Source organism: Solanum lycopersicum, chromosome 6 (genome assembly GCF_036512215.1).
Source record: "Solanum lycopersicum chromosome 6, SLM_r2.1".
Lineage (NCBI taxonomy): Eukaryota > Viridiplantae > Streptophyta > Magnoliopsida > Solanales > Solanaceae > Solanum > Solanum lycopersicum.
In genome coordinates this window covers 931450-949282 of record NC_090805.1, presented here as the reverse complement: position 1 = coordinate 949282, position 17833 = coordinate 931450, and the positions used below count along the sequence as shown (strand labels likewise).

At 33.2% G+C, this 17833-nt stretch overlaps 2 protein-coding genes and 1 long non-coding RNA gene across 3 annotated transcripts; 2 read left to right on the top strand and 1 right to left on the bottom strand.

Annotated features, from left to right (window-relative positions):
• The first annotated feature begins 1376 nt into the window (after nt 1–1376).
• LOC101262921 (protein disulfide-isomerase) lies at nt 1377–5787 on the top strand. Its single transcript, XM_004240344.5, has 11 exons — nt 1377–1624; nt 2802–2832; nt 2956–3243; nt 3342–3527; nt 3643–3768; nt 3963–4097; nt 4193–4312; nt 4438–4555; nt 4833–4945; nt 5266–5471; nt 5570–5787. Exons 1-10 carry the CDS (start codon nt 1461–1463, stop codon nt 5467–5469), a joined length of 1485 nt encoding a protein of 494 aa, XP_004240392.1. The 5' UTR covers nt 1377–1460; the 3' UTR covers nt 5470–5471; nt 5570–5787.
• A 1350-nt stretch (nt 5788–7137) lies between these two features.
• On the bottom strand, nt 7138–10377 carry LOC112941659 (uncharacterized). Its single transcript, XM_026031387.2, has 4 exons — nt 10243–10377; nt 8747–9504; nt 7915–8655; nt 7138–7845 (listed from the first exon to the last, which is right to left on the bottom strand). The coding sequence occupies exons 2-4, from the start codon at nt 9466–9468 to the stop codon at nt 7338–7340; spliced, it is 1971 nt and encodes a 656-aa protein (XP_025887172.1). The 5' UTR covers nt 9469–9504; nt 10243–10377; the 3' UTR covers nt 7138–7337.
• Nucleotides 10378–12643: 2266 nt separating this feature from the next.
• LOC112941658 (uncharacterized) lies at nt 12644–15462 on the top strand. Its single transcript, XR_011221602.1, has 3 exons — nt 12644–13748; nt 13979–14056; nt 15212–15462. It is a non-coding gene; the product is annotated as an uncharacterized lncRNA (long non-coding RNA).
• The last annotated feature ends 2371 nt before the right edge of the window (nt 15463–17833 follow it).

Here is a 17833-nt window from a genome sequence, read left to right as displayed (position 1 = left end):
TGCTTTTGGAAGTATGATACTGCTTCAAATGCCCAAGCCTAAAAATATAAGATGATGAAAATAAATTTTTTATAATTATTCAATAACACAAATAAATAAAATATTTAAATTAGAAGTTTACCACGAAAGCTCAAGAAAAACCGTATGAATTATTCGTCTTTAATGATAACTTTGACAAAAGAAATTGATAGTCGAGAAATCAATTTGTGCATCATTAAAAAAAGGTAACAATAAATTTAATAAATACAACATAATACAATCATCAACAGATAATACAATCTGTTATTACAAAAACAAAAAGATTCCTCTTTTCAATATTTTTAACAATATTTATTTAAGTATAATATTGATTAAAAATTTGAATATGTACATTTTAATTAATTAAATTAAAATAAATTGAAGTTAATGTATTAGATGTTTAAAAATAGTTTATATCTATAAAATAATATTAATATTAAAAGCACTTTGATACTTACTTTTTTCTCGTTTTGACTCTCAAAAAACCTTCATTTCTTTTAAAAAAATAGGTAACACAAATTGCTTATAATTATCAAAAGCATTTTTCAATGAATTTGCTAAACACAAATTATTTTTTGCAAAACACTTTTTTTCAAAGACGCTTTTAAAAGTAACCAATTTTTAGTAGCAATGTCAAACAAATTTTAAGTAACAAAACCAACTAGTAGAGCTAAATCAAGCCAGCTTAACTAGCTTGAACTTTGACTGAGCCTAGCCGATTTCTGAGTTGGCTTGACTCTATGTACAAGCCTATGAGATACCGTAAGATTTAACACAAATACTTTTAAAAAAACAAAAACTTTTAAACGTTGTGGTTCAAAACCTTTTTTTTTTTACCATTTTTGTAACTATAACTATTTTATTAATGTTAAAAATAATATTTTAAAGTTAAATTCGATTCTTTGTAATCGTAAATCATACTCCATGAATTGAGATACAAGAAATATAAAAATATAACAAAAATAATACATCAATTTTTTTATTAGAAATAAATAAAAAATATCATAAATTAGAAAAAAAAACTACATTCATATTGAGTTATCACTAATTTAATGGATAGAATTCCATGAATTATATGGAATTATTTTTTCGAAGACTGTAAATACTAACTTTTGACAAATTTAAGGGACCAAAACTATTCAATGCATACTTAAGGGAATATTTTAATCTATCCTTTAACATAAGGATTGATTTTATAATTTTCTCTTAAAATTAGTACCAAAATGTATGCATACTTTAAACATGTGATTTTTTAAGGCAAAAAATAAAATAAAATTCCTCAAATATTTTTCAAACTCCTACACGTATTGACACATATTTATGACCAATCCCCACTTTACACGTAATATTTATATGATGACATGGCACTCTAAACTTTTTCTTTATAAATATAAAAAAGAAATTAGAGAAATGAATCAAATACATTGTGTGTTCAGACAAAAATGGCAAAGAGTGGCATTTTGGTAATTGTTTCAGCTCTTGTTGTTCTTGCAGTTTGTGGTGTTTTTGCTGAGGAGAACGAATATGTGTTGACTTTGGACCATTCTAACCTCACTGAGACTGTTGCTAAGCACAACTTCATTGTTGTTGAATTCTATGCACCTTGGTAAGTCATCTGCTGTTTTTTTTTCTATTTATTTTCTTGAAAAAAGTTCATTTTTTTTGCTTGTTGAATCTGTATGTGCAGAATGTAATGAATGATTGGATGTAAGGGGTTTTGTTTTTGATCTGTTTTTTTTTTGTTATTTTAGTGAATTTTTGCTGTAATTTTTTTGTTTTCATAAGCTGTGTGAGGAATGCATCAAGATCAGTTCTTTATGTTAATTTGTCTTAAAGGGTTCATCAAGGACCCCTTTGGCTCTACTTTGCTGTTCCTGTTTTTTTTTTTTTTTTTGGAGTTTTATCTTTTTGCTGGTTTCTCTGGCTTTAGAAACTGCATGTGCAGAAGATAATCAATGACTGGTTCTTTTTCTTTTGGGGAATTTAAGGTTTTGTTATGTAAATGGTTTTTTTTTCTGATTTTTCTGCTGTAATTTTTTATTTTACACATTGACTTGAATTTGTCTGAAAGGGTTTTTCAAGGATCCTTTTGTTGATGGATGTATTTTGATTTGTGGATTGATTGAGGTTTTAAGGCTTTTTCTGTAAAAAGCTTCTTCTTTTAATTCATGGTTGATGCTTCTAGAATCTGGATTTGCTTGATGAGTTCTAGGTTATAAGGTTTCCTCTTTTTATTTAATTTGCTGCTTGTTTTTTGGTATTTAAAATCTCTGTGTCCAGAATTTTACAAAAATATTAATAAATCTGGATTTGTCTTTGTGTTCTGTGTTGCTGCAAGTTAATGGTTTTTCCATTTCTGTGACAGTCTAGTCAATTGGAATGTAAAATCTGTTTTTCTATTTTTGTGTATGTATTTGGATCTATGTCAAGAGGTTCCAGTGATCTGTGTTAATAGAAGTGATTCTTTTAGCCAAATTGTCTTCTTGTTATGTGTAGTGGTGGATCCAATGTAATGGTACCAGGTTCATCTGAACCTAATAGTTTCGACTCGGAGCATAAATTTATGTGTAGGAATTCACTAAAATTGCAATAAATAGTAGACATGAATGATGTTGATGACGACATGCTTGAGATGGTTGTATTAATAGCTTGCATTAGTTTCGATCTTTTCTATGGTATCAATTCCCATAGTTATACGTTGTTGTCGAAATGTTTATTTAGTTATTCTTTGACATGAAATTTTTTTACTTTATGAGTAACTGATAATATACTTGCAATTACAGGTGTGGACACTGTAAGAGTCTTGCTCCTGAGGTACACTTTCTTCTATACAGTGCTTAATGAAGGAAGGAATATCATTTTTCTCTGTCATTATGTTTTTTCTTGGCATTTTCAATCTATGCAACTGATTTAATGTTAAATTATGTTTCTTTCCAGTATGAAAAAGCTGCCTCAGAGCTGAGTAGTCATGACCCTCCAATTGTTCTAGCTAAGTATGATGCAAATGATGAAGCCAATAGAGAACTTTCAAAACAGTACGAGATCCAGGGTTTCCCAACTATTAAGATATTGAGAGATGGAGGAAAGAAAGTTCAAGACTATAACGGTCCTCGTGAAGCAGCTGGTATTGTATCCTACTTGAAGAAACAAGTGGGTCCTGCATCTGCTGAAATCAAGTCGAAGGAAGATGCCACAAACCTTATTGATGAGAAAAGTATCTTTGTTGTAAGTGGTGATACTTTTGATGTTTTACTTATCATTACTGAAGTTTATTTTCAGCATGCCATAGCTTCTTGCTGTCTAAAATCTTTCTGTTTCTTTAGGTTGGTATATTTCCAGACCCCTCCGGAGAGAAATTCGAGAACTATTTAACGCTAGCTGAAAAACTGCGAGGCGAGTTCGATTTTGCTCACACTGTTGATGCTAAACACCTCCCTCGGGGTGGACCAGTCAACAAGCCCACTCTTCGTCTTCTAAAGCCATTTGATGAACTCTTTGTTGATTTTGAGGTATTACAGTTATCTGTGTATATTTTTATCTTTGATACTCATTGTATTATGGTTATGAGGCTCAACTCTGTCCTATGTTATCTTTTAATTGGCCATTGATTGTACATACTTGCAGGACTTTGATGTCGATGCAATGGAGAAGTTCATCTCAGAATCTAGTATTCCTGTTGTTACTATTTTTGACAATGACCCAAACAACCATCCTTATGTTAACAAGTTCTTCGAAGGCACCAACGCCAAGGTACTTGATTCTGCGAGCTGTAATGCTTCAATTTGACCTTATATTTCAACGTCAAGCAATTCTAGGATCTTCTCATGAATTTTACAGTTATATGCTTGTACTTGTATTATTTTCTTTTCATTCACTAATATTTGACAATTAACTTCAAAGTTCTAAGAGATTGATTTGTTTTTTTGACATTTGCAAATCTACAGGCATTGCTATTTGTGAACTTTAGCTCTGAATTTGATGCTTTTAAGTCCAAGTACAACGATGTTGCTGTGATTTACAAAGGGGATGGGGTGAGCTTTCTCTTGGGTGATGTTGAGGCTGGTCAAGGTGCTTTTGAGGTTGGTTAAAATTTTCAACTATCTGATTACAGTGTCATTGTATCCATGATCACGTAAAAAGGCGCGTTGAACATTCGTTTTATTTGGAATTGCAGTACTTCGGACTGAAGCCGGAACAGGCACCTGTGATCATCATAATGGACGCTGATGAACAAAAGTATATTAAGGACCATGTGGAACCTGATGCCATTGCTGCTTACTTGAAGGATTACAAGGTGATGCATCCTCTTCTTTTTCTTGGATATATTTTGGAATGAAAGCGTTGTTAATTGTGAACAATATTCTGCACGGAAGGAAAGGCTTACTAACCTTTTTCCTCTAATTTTCCACATTGTTACAGGAAGGAAAACTGAAGCCACATGTGAAGTCAGAGCCCATCCCTGAAGTCAATGACGAACCTGTTAAGGTGGTTGTTAGGGATACCCTCCAGGATATGGTTTACAAATCGGGAAAAAATGGTGCGTGTCTGTCAATATTTTAATCTTTATTCGATGTCTTGGTTAAGAAAGAGTTGTTTCTTTGTTGTACCATTTCGTTCTCCCTCTTTGGTGTTTACTTGCATTTCTTTACTAGTGTGTAAGGTCGTGATGAGGAGTTGGATGTCGTAAATTAACTGATTGTGGAACTATTATACGTAGTAGGAGAAAGAGGGAGCAGTCATCAGCTAATTGCCCGCGGGTTTGACTTTAACAATAGTTGTGCTCTCCTAAATTATTATTCTTTTTGTCTGCTCAGTGCTGTTAGAGTTCTATGCACCTTGGTGTGGCCACTGCAAGAGTCTGGCTCCAATTTTGGATGAAGTGGCTGTATCATTTGAAAGCGATCCTGATGTTCTCATTGCAAAACTGGTAAGAACTTTTTTCATAAACTAAACATGGATATTTGATGCATGTATCTACTTCATCCTTTGTTACATTAAGTAACGGCATAATAATCAAGAAAGAATGTGTAGAATTAGAATCGGGTTTTTAGTATAAAAATCAGAAAGAACGGGGTGGACATTTTATCTTTGATGTTATGGATTTCGTTGTTAGAGAGATTTTTAGTAGAAAACATCTGTAAAGTGTATCAAAAAAGAAGGTTTGTATGGCTTAAACACGATTAGCAGTTGTAATGCACAGGACATGTATTTGTTGTCATTTCCTCTCACCTGCTTCCTCATTTACAGGACGCAACCGCAAATGATCTCCCGAAAGGTGACTTTGATGTTCAGGGATTCCCTACTATGTACTTCAGATCCGCCTCTGGTAACTTGTCACAGTACAATGGTGAGAGAACAAAAGAGGCTATCATCGAATTCATCGAGAAGAATCGTGGCAAGCCTGCTCAGTCAGACTCTGCCAAAGTCGATTCAGCAAAGGATGAACTTTAGAGGTTTGGTTCTCTTCCTTAAAGCATCAATTGTGATATCTGCCATTATTGGTTCTTTGTGCTACAGTAATTGTAATTTATATTGATCTCCTCTTATTCAGGACTCTAGGAACATTGTGTACTGGTGGATTCAAGTTTTGTTGGAAGCATTGTGTTTCTGGTGAATTCGACCTCCCACCGGACTACTGCTCTCTCCCAACGCTTCCGTTGTAGTTTTTGGAGCTTTTCAGCGCCAATAAAACGGTTGTATGTATCCATTTTGTGTATCGAATGTAGCTGGATTATGAGTTTATATTATATCTATTGAGAAGTTCTCCAACTTTATAGTATCAGCAGTTGAAGTTATCTTCTTTGTCCCAGAATGCTACTGTTGGAATGTATGCCTCCTGTTGCAGTAAATAATGATACACAATAATTAAAGAAGTTCAAATATATCTCTAAACTTTGCTAGAATTAAGGATCATACATATTCCTACATAAAATTTATTTAAAACTTACAAACATTAAAATAATTTTTCACTAATTAGATAAAAACGGATATATATGAGTCATCTTTACAATGATTGAAACATTTACGAGCTACTTTTGCACTGCTCTAGATGATAAAGTCGAGTTGACTAATGATAGAAACATTTACGAGCTACTTTTATAGCACTGATATGTGAGCTCTAGATGATAAAATTGAGTTGACTAATTTTATAGCACTGATATGTGAGCTCTAGATGATAAAATTGAGTTGACTAATGACGGAGGAAACACATGTGTTTGACTTTGGACCACTCTAACCTCACTAATAATTTTGCTAAGCACTAGTTCATTGTCCTTAATTTATATTCACCTGAGTAATTAATCCATTTTTTAAAGTTCATTTTTTTGTTGCTTATTTTGCTTTGAGAACCAAGAAATAAAAGTTTGGGAGGAAGTTGTGTTATAGAATATGATTTTATAACTCACTAGAATAATATAGTATTGGAAACACTACTTCCTCAATGAAATAGTGAGATTTTTCGTCCGAAAATATTACTAATTTTTTTCTTTGCTGAGCACATTCAATCAAAATATGGAATAGTCATGAACCTTTTTCAATGAGAAATACCTATAGTATGTCTCTTTTTTAAGTCCGTTTATAAATAGGAATTATATTATTTTGGGTTTTAATAGGTTTGTTTAGTGATCCTTCACAACCACCGTACCATGGCCGATATGTTGCCGGAATGTGTCATTTAAAAAAGTATTTGATTTTCTTAGTAATAAAGAAGCATCCAAGATGAACATTGTGTTCATCTTCATAGTGTCAAATGCAAATATAAAGATAGTGGACATAATCATGGAGAGATATGTATAGGGATGGAAAAGTCCCTATAGAAAAGTTTGAATTATGAAAGATGATCATCAAAATGGTGTAGAACATCTTGTCGTTTACGGTCCCTACCTATTTTAACAATCTTGACAGCAAAAGAAAATTGGTTATCGCGTATTTGTACTGTTTCGTTAGCCAGTGGTGTTGTGAATCAAAATTTTCATCCGATACTCCAAATTTGGTGTCATTTGATCAGCAAATTAGAGAGCTTATTTTATACTAGATTGGTGCAATTAAGTAGTCTCTATTTCAATTTCAATGCACTTATTCGTGATACATAACTTGCTCAAATAAAACAAGAGAGAAAAGGATGCAAATATCACATCTATGCTCGAACATGAATACAAGATTAAGTAGGTTCAAATCCAAAGATCACAATTCACAGCTACAAGATGAAGAACAAAAGTTTGTTCAAATACAAGTATTTATAAAACCTTGGTCAAAAAAATAAAACCTTCGAATCCAAAGAATAGGACAAGCTTTGCAGAAGCCACAAAGTTGGTTACTTTTCAACACACTCCAGCAGCTTCACTGACTTCTTCGGAGACATGGTAGAGTACGCATGTGATCACTTTCTGCAACTCCAAAATTTCGTCCAACATGTGCTCCATATCTGAACTATTTGGCTCAAGGCGACCATTGACACATAGGACAAGCATGGTTTTGTCCGACTCCACAATCAATCTTTTTGCTTTCGGCTCTCCTTCTATGCATTTTCCCAGCCCACGTAACAACGCCTCAAGTTCAACAAGCACGTCATCTTCTTGGACATCAGAAACACCTGAGTAACTGCCTAAACAAAGACCTTCTGCATCTCGGAAGACACCGCTAAACTTACCTGGCTGCTTCTCCTTTCTGCTAGTGCCGTGTATGTTAAGTTTAATCCAACCAGAAGATAGAGCGACAGAATGACACCTAACGTGATGGGGCATGCGGTAATGACCCACAACTTCTTTAACCCAATCACTGATCTTATCATTCTCCATACCGCAGCTCAACAATCTCGTTTCAACATACCTGCAAAGACGAATAGTTAAAATTACATGTTAGAATAAAAGACGAAAATCAGAAGTTTTAAGTATTTACCTTTGCATATCGAAGGAATAATACCCCGGCTGGCCAATTTCTGTATCAAAGTTTGCATCCACGCCAAAGAAATGCCACGCAACTTGTGGAAATTGCTCATCTATTTCCTCTTGAGTAATTTTTATGTCGAATTCTGTTGTGAAACTTAAAATCTTCTGTAATCGGATCATTGCTTCATGATTATTCAACAGATCGTGGGACACTTGTTTGAATTCTTCGTGAAGTGAGCATGTCAACAGTATGATATGGCTAAGACAAAGCGAAGACCAGTTTGCTCCCAATAAATTTCCAATAAGAAAATGGGACGGATACGGCATGTAGAACATAGTTGGTCTCTGAGCTTTCCTCTTACAATCTTCGTTATACTCTAGAACCGTAAGACCTAGTTCATAGCAAGCCGATTTATCAAGCTCAGACATGACTGGATCATATATTTCCAGATTGCCAATCCACTCAACGTTTTCTTTCAGATGCAGAATTAGAGCCAGTTGAATCTTTGGACTCAAATCATATTCAACACTTCCCAGGCAGTATATTACCACTGGAACTTGCGTATCTGAGCCTAAAACTTTTTCGAATCGTTCCTTCATGATCTTATTCTCATTGAGATCATATAGCATTCTAATGTAAAACTGAGACATCTTGACATACCGCTTCAGCTCTTTGATCCTGTCAACCAGTGCTCCTACATTTCCATTTGCTGACTCATTAATCTCATCGGTTGGAGTATCAAGCTCATACCTGATACAATTATCAAACGAACGAGCATTTAAATCAGCCACATTAGTAAAGCATGACATAATTAATGGAAAGTAATTACACATACAAATACCTTTTCCTAAGATCACTACAATGTTCCAGCTTCTCAACGTCGATGTCAGTGATGGTATCCACCTCAAAGAAATGCCAGGAATATCCTTTAAACGAATCACTAGTCTGCTCAGACCAAGTTTTTATTCTAACCTCTGTTGTGAATTTAAGAATTCTCTCTAACCGTATCTTTGTTTCAAGGTTATTCCGATTTGTAAGTTTCATATAATTGAATGTTTTTTCTAATGAGTATGCCATCCAAATACTTTCATTTAGACAAGCAGGGGACCAGTTTGCTCTCAAAAGATTGCCAATAAAATCATAATCAAGATCAGTTATGTAGAATATCGTTGGTCTTTGGGCTTTCATCCTACTATGGTCATTCATGCTAAAAACCTTGAGATTTAGCTTCTCAAAAGCTGCAATGTCAGCTGAAGAAATGAGACTGTTGCATATTTCAATGTCACCAATTAATTGGGGAAAATCCTGTCTTAGTTGGAGAACTACAGCTAGATAAAATTGTGAATCAAAATTGTATTCTGTACTGTCCAAACCATATATGTCCACCTGAAACTTTAAAGGAGAATGTGAAAAGCGATTAACATACTTCTCCGTTTGGAAGCTGTTTTTCATTACGTGGTAGAAATTAGAACTCTCAACATTATTCATTGTCGAGGTAATCTCGTCAAAATTTTTTTGAGACTCATCTTTAACTCCATTCTCCAAAGTCTCACCAAATATCATGTTGATCAACAATGTTGGCTTCTAGAACACTCTAATCTGCAAGTGTAGATTCAAGTTGTAAAATTTAAGAGTGTGTTGCAGTCTACAAATTCCTAAAGAAGTATACTATACACGAACAAACTCTCAAAACCCCATCAAAGAATTAGCAAATCAGAAACCTAAGCAATGGCCGAAATATTGATTTCGTTGAAAACCACGATTAAGACACGACTTGAGATTGTATATAATTCAGAGATGACCAAGAAATTGAAAACCCAACCAATCACCTCCCTTCATATACATTAATTAGCCAATATCTTAGATCAACAACAATAACCCACATCAAACAATAATAACCCACCATCTTCATCAAACAATGATTAAGATCAACAATCATAAACCATCAGTATTTACGAGCTCAGATTCAGTTTTACAACCTACAACACCAGCAGCAACAACAAACCAGAGGTTGTTTCCGGTATACCCATGCATAAACAATGTATTTGCAGTGATATCTTCTAAAATCAATTTCGGCAACTGATCGAAGTACAACACTTAACGAACTCAAAATTCCTAATCTGAAATGCAAATTTTATAATGTTGAGAAGTTATAAGATAATGTAAAAGCATAAACCATCGGTATTTATGAGCTCAGATTCAGTTTTACAACCTACAACACCTGCAGCAACAACAAACCAGAAGTTTTTTCCGGTAGACCCATGCATAAACAATGTATTTGCAATTGATCAAAGTACAAACACTAACGGAAATTGATACTCTAATGAATATACTTACCGCAACAATATCGATGGAGAAAAGCTTGAAAATAGTATTGTTGAAATTGTGCCGAGAAAGCTTTCTACTCTAGAAGAATCAAATAGCAAAAAATATCTGATATCAACACTAGTACATTATTATATAGGACTTTAGTATTTTCTCTCTGATTTCTTCTGTGCCAAGAATGGCAACGTAAAAAGAACTTCCAATTTGTACAGGTGGCCTAATTCTATTGCTAAATGAAAGCTTCTTCAAAATTCTAGTTAATGATTGAAATGTAAAAAAAACTGGAGTACTATATCTATTATGACTAATTCAGTTGTATGTTTACTGCTAACCATTATTATTATCACTAAGCTAGTACTAATTAAGTTTAGTTGTAGTGCTCAATTATACACACGTATGGACTGAACACACTCAATTTTTATTATTAGTGATTAACTAAAATTTACACGCTCGGTATGGACTCAACACAAAATCCATCATCGTTATATATAATTGACTCTAAAGTTGATAGAGTTTGTGGTTAAGATAGACAGTGGAACTCACTCGTGCTTCTTCTTTCCGGTAGGGGTATCAAATGGATGAATTGGGTTAAAATTATTTAATACGGGACGTAGGCTTTTGTACGCTACAAGTAATTAATGCAATGTTTTTTATATTCACTAATTAATATATATATATATATATATATATATATATATATATCAAATATAAGCAAAATCTAATGGGTGGTTTCTAATTACAAGTATTAAGTATTATATTGCATTGTACAGCTCAACTCACATAGTTAGTTATAGAATTAGTTAGAGAGTTAGTTATCACATGTATTCAATGTGTATAGTTAGTTAGCTCAAAGTGTAATAGTCTAGAAGCTTCCAATTAATCAGTATATATACTTTACTGATGAAATAGAATCGTTCAAGCTTTGCATTCTACAAGTTGTCTTCTCTACTCTAATTCTTTACTAGTTGTAATCAAAGCTTCCATTATTTCAAAGCTTGAACAGAGTATGAATCTTTAATAACAAGTATGGATTAACATAAAAAAAATTTTATTATTAATTTACTACTAAAATTTACAACACAAATTTTGATCGTTATAGTTAAAGCGCAAGATGCATGATATAGATAATGGTTAAGCTGAATAGTGGAAGTGATATAATTTGTTGTAAGCGGAGAGAGAGGGTGATTTGTTTTTAGTATATATATTTCTTAATTCGTTTTTCCATTATGGGTCAAATATGTATATTCATATTCAACCTATTTTGATCATATTTGTAGAGATCGTTAAAATAGTTTGAAGCTCATATTTGACAATTAAAATAGGAGTGATCCAAACCAATGGACTCATTTTATTAATATAAGCTGTGATTGACAGCTCTATGTTGGAATGTATGCGACTACTAATATTGATGGGATCAGGTTCTCAATACAATAAAGTCAAACAGTAATGAACAAATAAAGAAACGTAAAGATTGACAAACAATTTTACGTGAAACCTCCTTACTCAAGGGAGGAAAACCACGACCTGTTCTCAACAGGACTTTTCAAAACCACTTTCACTAATCTTCAACAAGCAAAAGTAAAAGTCGGTTACAACAAGAGATTAGCCTGTTAATCTCCCCACTAGGTAATACTCCCTATCACTTAGCTGACCTGAGCAAATACAACACTGTTCTCTATACTAATCCTATCCGATTAATATAGACTTAGAGTAAGAACCTAAGTTACCCTCAACCTAGCCCTTACAATGATTCACCAAGTTTGAAACGTTTCTTCACAATTGAAATGAATCCTACAATGTAAGAACAATTACAAGCAACTTCATACAACAAATACAAAAAAGCAATAAATGCACTTCTATCAATTCCTTTTGTTGTTCTTGAAGCTTGAAAATTTCTCTCTTGAATGGATGAAACTTGTTTTTTATATATACCATAAAGAGTCATTTCCCATCAAACAAAAAACCTAGTCCACATCTCAAGTTGATGAAAGCCGAAGGAAAGCCATTAAAGATGCCAAAGAATTTCAGCAACTTGTTGGTAGTTTAATTTATTGAACTATCACATGAAGACCGGAGATTTCTTATTCTGCTGAAATTGTCTCTCAGTTTATGCAATGTCCAAGAAGCTCACATCTAGATGCAGGAACGCGAATCCTTCGTTATGCGAAGAGTTCACTAGATTATGGTCTTATGTATAGAAGACATGAGAAATTCATGTTAAATGGATTCACTAAAGTAGATTGGGTTGGAGATACAACTGAAAGACATTCAACTTCTAGATATTGTTTCATTACTGGTTTAGTTATGATTTCTTGGTACAGCAAGAAACAACCAGTGGTAAATTATTTAGCACTGAAGTTGAGTACGTAGCTGCGACTATGGTTGCATAAGATGTATGTTGTTAAAGAGATGAATAGGAGAGATGATGTGCAAAGTTGATCATGTTGTTTAAATTAGATGTGATAATGAAAGTGCTATATGTAATGACCCTTATTGTCATTTTTAGTGTTTTATCTTCTGTACATCGTTTAGAACGTTCCTATAGCGATTCCAAGTCATTTATGACTTGCTGGGACTGACAGATCGGTCACCTGGTCATTCGTTTGGTTATTGTGTGACTTTTAGTATTTTTGGAGCTTATGAACCTTGAACGATCATTCTCGATCAAAAGTTCAAGAAGATGACATCAGAATCCAATTCTGACGATTCCATCAGTTCCGGAAGGGTCATTTTAGTCTAGTAGCATTGTCGACATGACTCCCAAAGTTTTCAGTGTGAGTTGGTGGGATTAGGCGTTTTAACTTTAAGTTTAAAGGCTAAGTTTGACTTTAGTCAACATTCTGAGTAAACGCGCTCGGATGAGAATTCCGTCAGCGCGGTTAGCTCCGGAATGTCGAGTTTGGTCTAGTTTGACCCTTCTTTCGGGTTTTGAGGTTTTTGATATTTTTTCAAGCCCTTTTGTGGTTTTTGACTTAAAATGGCCAATGGAAGTGGGACCCACATTTTATCGAGATGACCTCTGATGAAAATTTCGACTGCGCCTTTGAGTCCGGAATGTCGACTTTGGTAGGGTAGCATATCTATTTTATTTTTATCAGGTTCCAAACGAATTCCGAGCACCCGTCGGAGACTTTAAAGAAAGTAGACAAAGCTGAATCTGGTGCAGCCCTTATAAAAACCCAACTTTCAGCTTTGTATCTTACTTTAGAATCTTGATATCTTGAGCTATACAACTCCAAATTGGGCGATTCAAAAGGCTAAGTTGTGAGATTTTTCGAGGGCAACACATTGGTGAGCTTGGAATCTGATTTGGGGACCCGATTTGAGGTAAATTTTGGGTTTTAACTGCTGTCTAGCTCATTTTCGAGCACAAGTTTTGGGAAATTTTAGAAGGTGATTTCTTGGCCATTTTAGGTCCGAATCAAGTGATTCAAGAGCCTATATTGTGTGGTTTTTCGTGAGGATCGTCGTGGTGTGGTTGGTTTTGGCTGTTGGAGCTTCATTTTTGGTAAAATCTTGTAAGTAGCTGCTGCCATAGTTGCTGATTTTTAGCTTAGAATTTGGGTTCTTTTGTTGCATGTTCATGTTGGGACTGTTTTGAGTCCTGAATTATGCTCCATTATGGTATACAAGTTTCGAGAGTTATTTAGGACTTTTATTTGGGGTTAATTCGGGATTTTTCAACGCGGATCCCACTTTTTCCATTTTGACCATGAAATTGACCCGTCTCCGTTTCTTGCGATTTTAGTGTATCAACGTTTCGAGGCCTTTTAGAAAGTAAAAGATCCGGGGAGTGAATTTTGGAGCGCGCGTGATCTGCGTTCAGGTAGGCTATGGTTTCTCTTCTTAGATTGAACTCGAACATGTGAATGCATGTTGATTAGTTGGGATTTGGGTTGGGTAGTTATTGGATCATGCATAGGTGTTACAAATCATATTTTCGCCTTTTTTCTGAGAATTATCGGGTAACTGTGAGCATGTTTATTGTTATTAATTGACCTTCTTTGCTATATGAATTACTTGTATGTTTGAATACTGGTTGTCAGAAGTATGTTGGGCCTTAGTTTAGGTTTGACTAGGGTTTTCCTTAGAAATGCATGATTCAAAGTCGGTAGGACTTAGTTTAGCCCCGACGTCGCTCGGCCGACTTAAATCCTTGTAGACTAATGTAGCAGACTTGAGTCTGATAGTTGGGTATTTAGAAAGACGATGAGCTTGCTCTAGCGATTGTTACTCTTATTTCTTCGATGTTACGGCTTCTCGAGTTACGTCAGTGACAATGATTTCCGCTCCATGATTCAAAGTTGAGTTTCTATTCGACTTTAAGGTCTTACATTGATTAGCTAAGTCTGGATGGTGTTCCATGGGTTTATATGATTACGGATAGATAAAGACTCTTTCAGCAGCTATATCGACATCTTTGTTGGGTATCCGGATTTAAGGTCCGGCCTCGAACATCCACATACTTATGTAGAGCATCCGGTTAGAGGTCCGGCCTCAAGTATGTAGAGCATCCGGTTAGAGGTCCGGCCTCAGTTACTTATATTTTGCAATTGGCTACTTGTGTAATTCTGGTGAGTGTTCGGTTCAAGGCCCGACCTCCGTACCGTCAGATTTTACTTTTTGGTTCGGTGTTCTTCGGCCTCGAGTTTTATTCTCCTTAAGTTATAGTTATTTTGTGTACTCGTCGGGCTTATGGGGGTCCGTTCGGGTTTTTATTTAAACTTGTGCACGAGTGTACCTTCTGGGCTTATGGTGGGTCCAGTTAGGTGTAGTTAGCTTATTTATATTAATTTAGTTAGATTTTTATACACTCGTGTGCATTATTGTGTTACTTAGCCTTTTGTTCTTGACCTCTAGTTTTGTGATTCCGTCTTTTCATAGTGCTTTACTTTTCTAGTTTAGTCGGCCTATGATGCCTACTGGGTATCTGTTTTTTTTGGTACTCATGCTACACGCTGCATCTATTTTCGTGATGCAGGTCCGAGCACCGGTAGTCAGCGTTGATCGAGTTTGGAGAATTTCTGGTCTGGAGACAGGGGTGAGCACACAACGTTTTGTACTATTTCAGTCTCCATCTGTTTATATAAAGATTTGTCTTTTACTTTTCGAGACAGTCTAGTTTCGGTGGTCCACTGTTGGGACTTGTACTCGTTTTGTTGGTAGCTCTGTATTAGTGACTTCCAGGTTCTGGGAGGGATCCTTTATTGTATTTATGTTTTGGTTTGCTTATGTTGTTATAATAATTTTTCTTAGTCTTGTTTAGTTTCTACCCTCACACCCAGTATGTGTGGTTCTGGGTTGTGGTTTGGCTTACCTACTGATGGGTTATAGTAGGTGCCTTCATGGCTCGAGAAATTGGGTCGTAACACTATCAAGCTTGCATCAAATCTAATTTTTCATGGTAGGACAAAGCACGTAGAAGTTCGTCATCATTACATTTGAGAGAAAGTGCTGGAACAAAAAGTTATTCTGAAAGGAATTTCTACAAAAGGCAAGTCGCAGACATATTTACAAAAAGCAAGTCGCAGACCTATTTATGTAATAATTTCAATTTCTTTTATATACATATATATTATTATATATATTTATCATATCATATATTATTATGTAAGGGAACCAAAAAAGTTAAAAGTTGAATTACGATTTTATCTTTATTATAAATTAAAATGTTTTAAAAATATTTAAGTATTTAATTTAAATATTAAGTTACATTATCTTAATAAAAATGGTAATGACTTTTGCACTTCTTTAGAATAATTCTTAATTAAAATATCTAATTTAATTTATTTTCTTGAAATTATTTGCCCTTTAAGTAGATACATGTATATCGTTTATCTTCTAAATTAATTATGTTCTTAATTAATATTTGTCTTTAATTTTTGTAACACTCGACCTTTCAACTTTGTAAGTGAATCTTCATATTCCAAAGCCATATCTTTTCCTATAAATACAAATCTTTTAACATTATTTTTATAGAAAGATTTATATGTGATACAAGTTTTTTGTGTGGAAGACTACAGAAGCTTTAATCAAGTGAAGAAAATTTCAAGGCAAGAGGATTTGTGTCAAGATTACAAGGCATAATGTGATTGATTATAGGAATGAATGTAAAATTACTAAAATATCGAAGCCTGATGTATTTATTTTTTTTTACTTATTTGTCGAGATCAGAAATTAGGTAAGACCCTTCCATTTATGTAGTTGAATATCACTTCCATTAACTTGTCTTCCAAATATTTTAACTTTTTTTTATGGTCAAAAGTTGAATGTTTATTAGTATAACTTTGTTTCAATTTGCATTATCAATAAAAACAGGGAAAAAATTGTCTTTGAATTTTTCTATTTTTCATTGGTTGCCTTATGCTAAACTTGCTCCTATATATGATACTTTTTCTTTTTATTTGTAATTTTATTTTAAGAATATATTTGATTGAAGGGTGTATTTTTTTGCTTTAGAAAATGAGACAAATACAATCATAAAAATAGTGTATAAGGCATGCAAAACAATAATGCCTACAAGATATTCTAATTTCAAATTATTAATAATTACATTTTTTCATTTTAAATTTTAAATATTTGTAAAGAATCATTCTTACATGTGCTTGTGGATAAAATGTATAATTTTTAGACAATTTTCATTAAAATTATCATGAGATCCAAATCCCTAAGTCTAAAAAATGATAGACCAAAATGCTTACAAAGTTAGAAGATCTTTTATCCTTTGACCAAATATTGCTCCTATTAATTTTTTAACAAAAAAATGTAAAATATATTTTAACAATCTTTTAATTGTAAGAATACTAATATTGTCATTTTGGCACTCTATTAAATTAAAATCTGTTTTATTAAATTAAATATTAATATTTTATTTATATAGTTACATAATTTAAATACCAATCGTTGCACTTTAAACCTTAGTTATTTCCTTCTGATAAGTTTTTTATTTATAAATTTGAATTACTTAATTGCATTCTACTTAATGAGAAGGAGAATTTCATCTTTTACTAATTAATGTCAAATATTTTATCTTCTTGAAATGTATAATTATTAACATATACAAGATAAATAATTTTTCATTACAATATGTATTTATCTTTAAATTAGAGTACTATATATATGTTAGAAAAGTATTATGGAATTTGCAAGAATTTCTAATCTCAACTTATGAGCTTGTTATTTTTATTTTCTATTGTATTTGATTTTTTTTTTCGTTGCACATAAGAAGTCTATAGTAATATATATATATATATATATATATATATATATATATATATATATATATATATATATATATATATGTCATTTAAATTTTATCATTTGTCATAGAAGAATTGTTTTAAGTATTTTGAGATAAACGTGTGATGCACGTCTCCAGAGACTAGTTTTATTATAAATACGGAGGTTTTATCACACATATTATAATAAAATGAAAAAAAAACATATGTTGAGTTATATTTTATATTGAAAATAAATATCGAAAGAAGATCCTATACAATCTTTAGATGATCAGTAGACTTAATTGCTGAAATAAATGTTTGTTTTATTTTTGAAAATTGTATTTAAATTTACAAGTAATAGAGACAGATTATGACTCTACAAA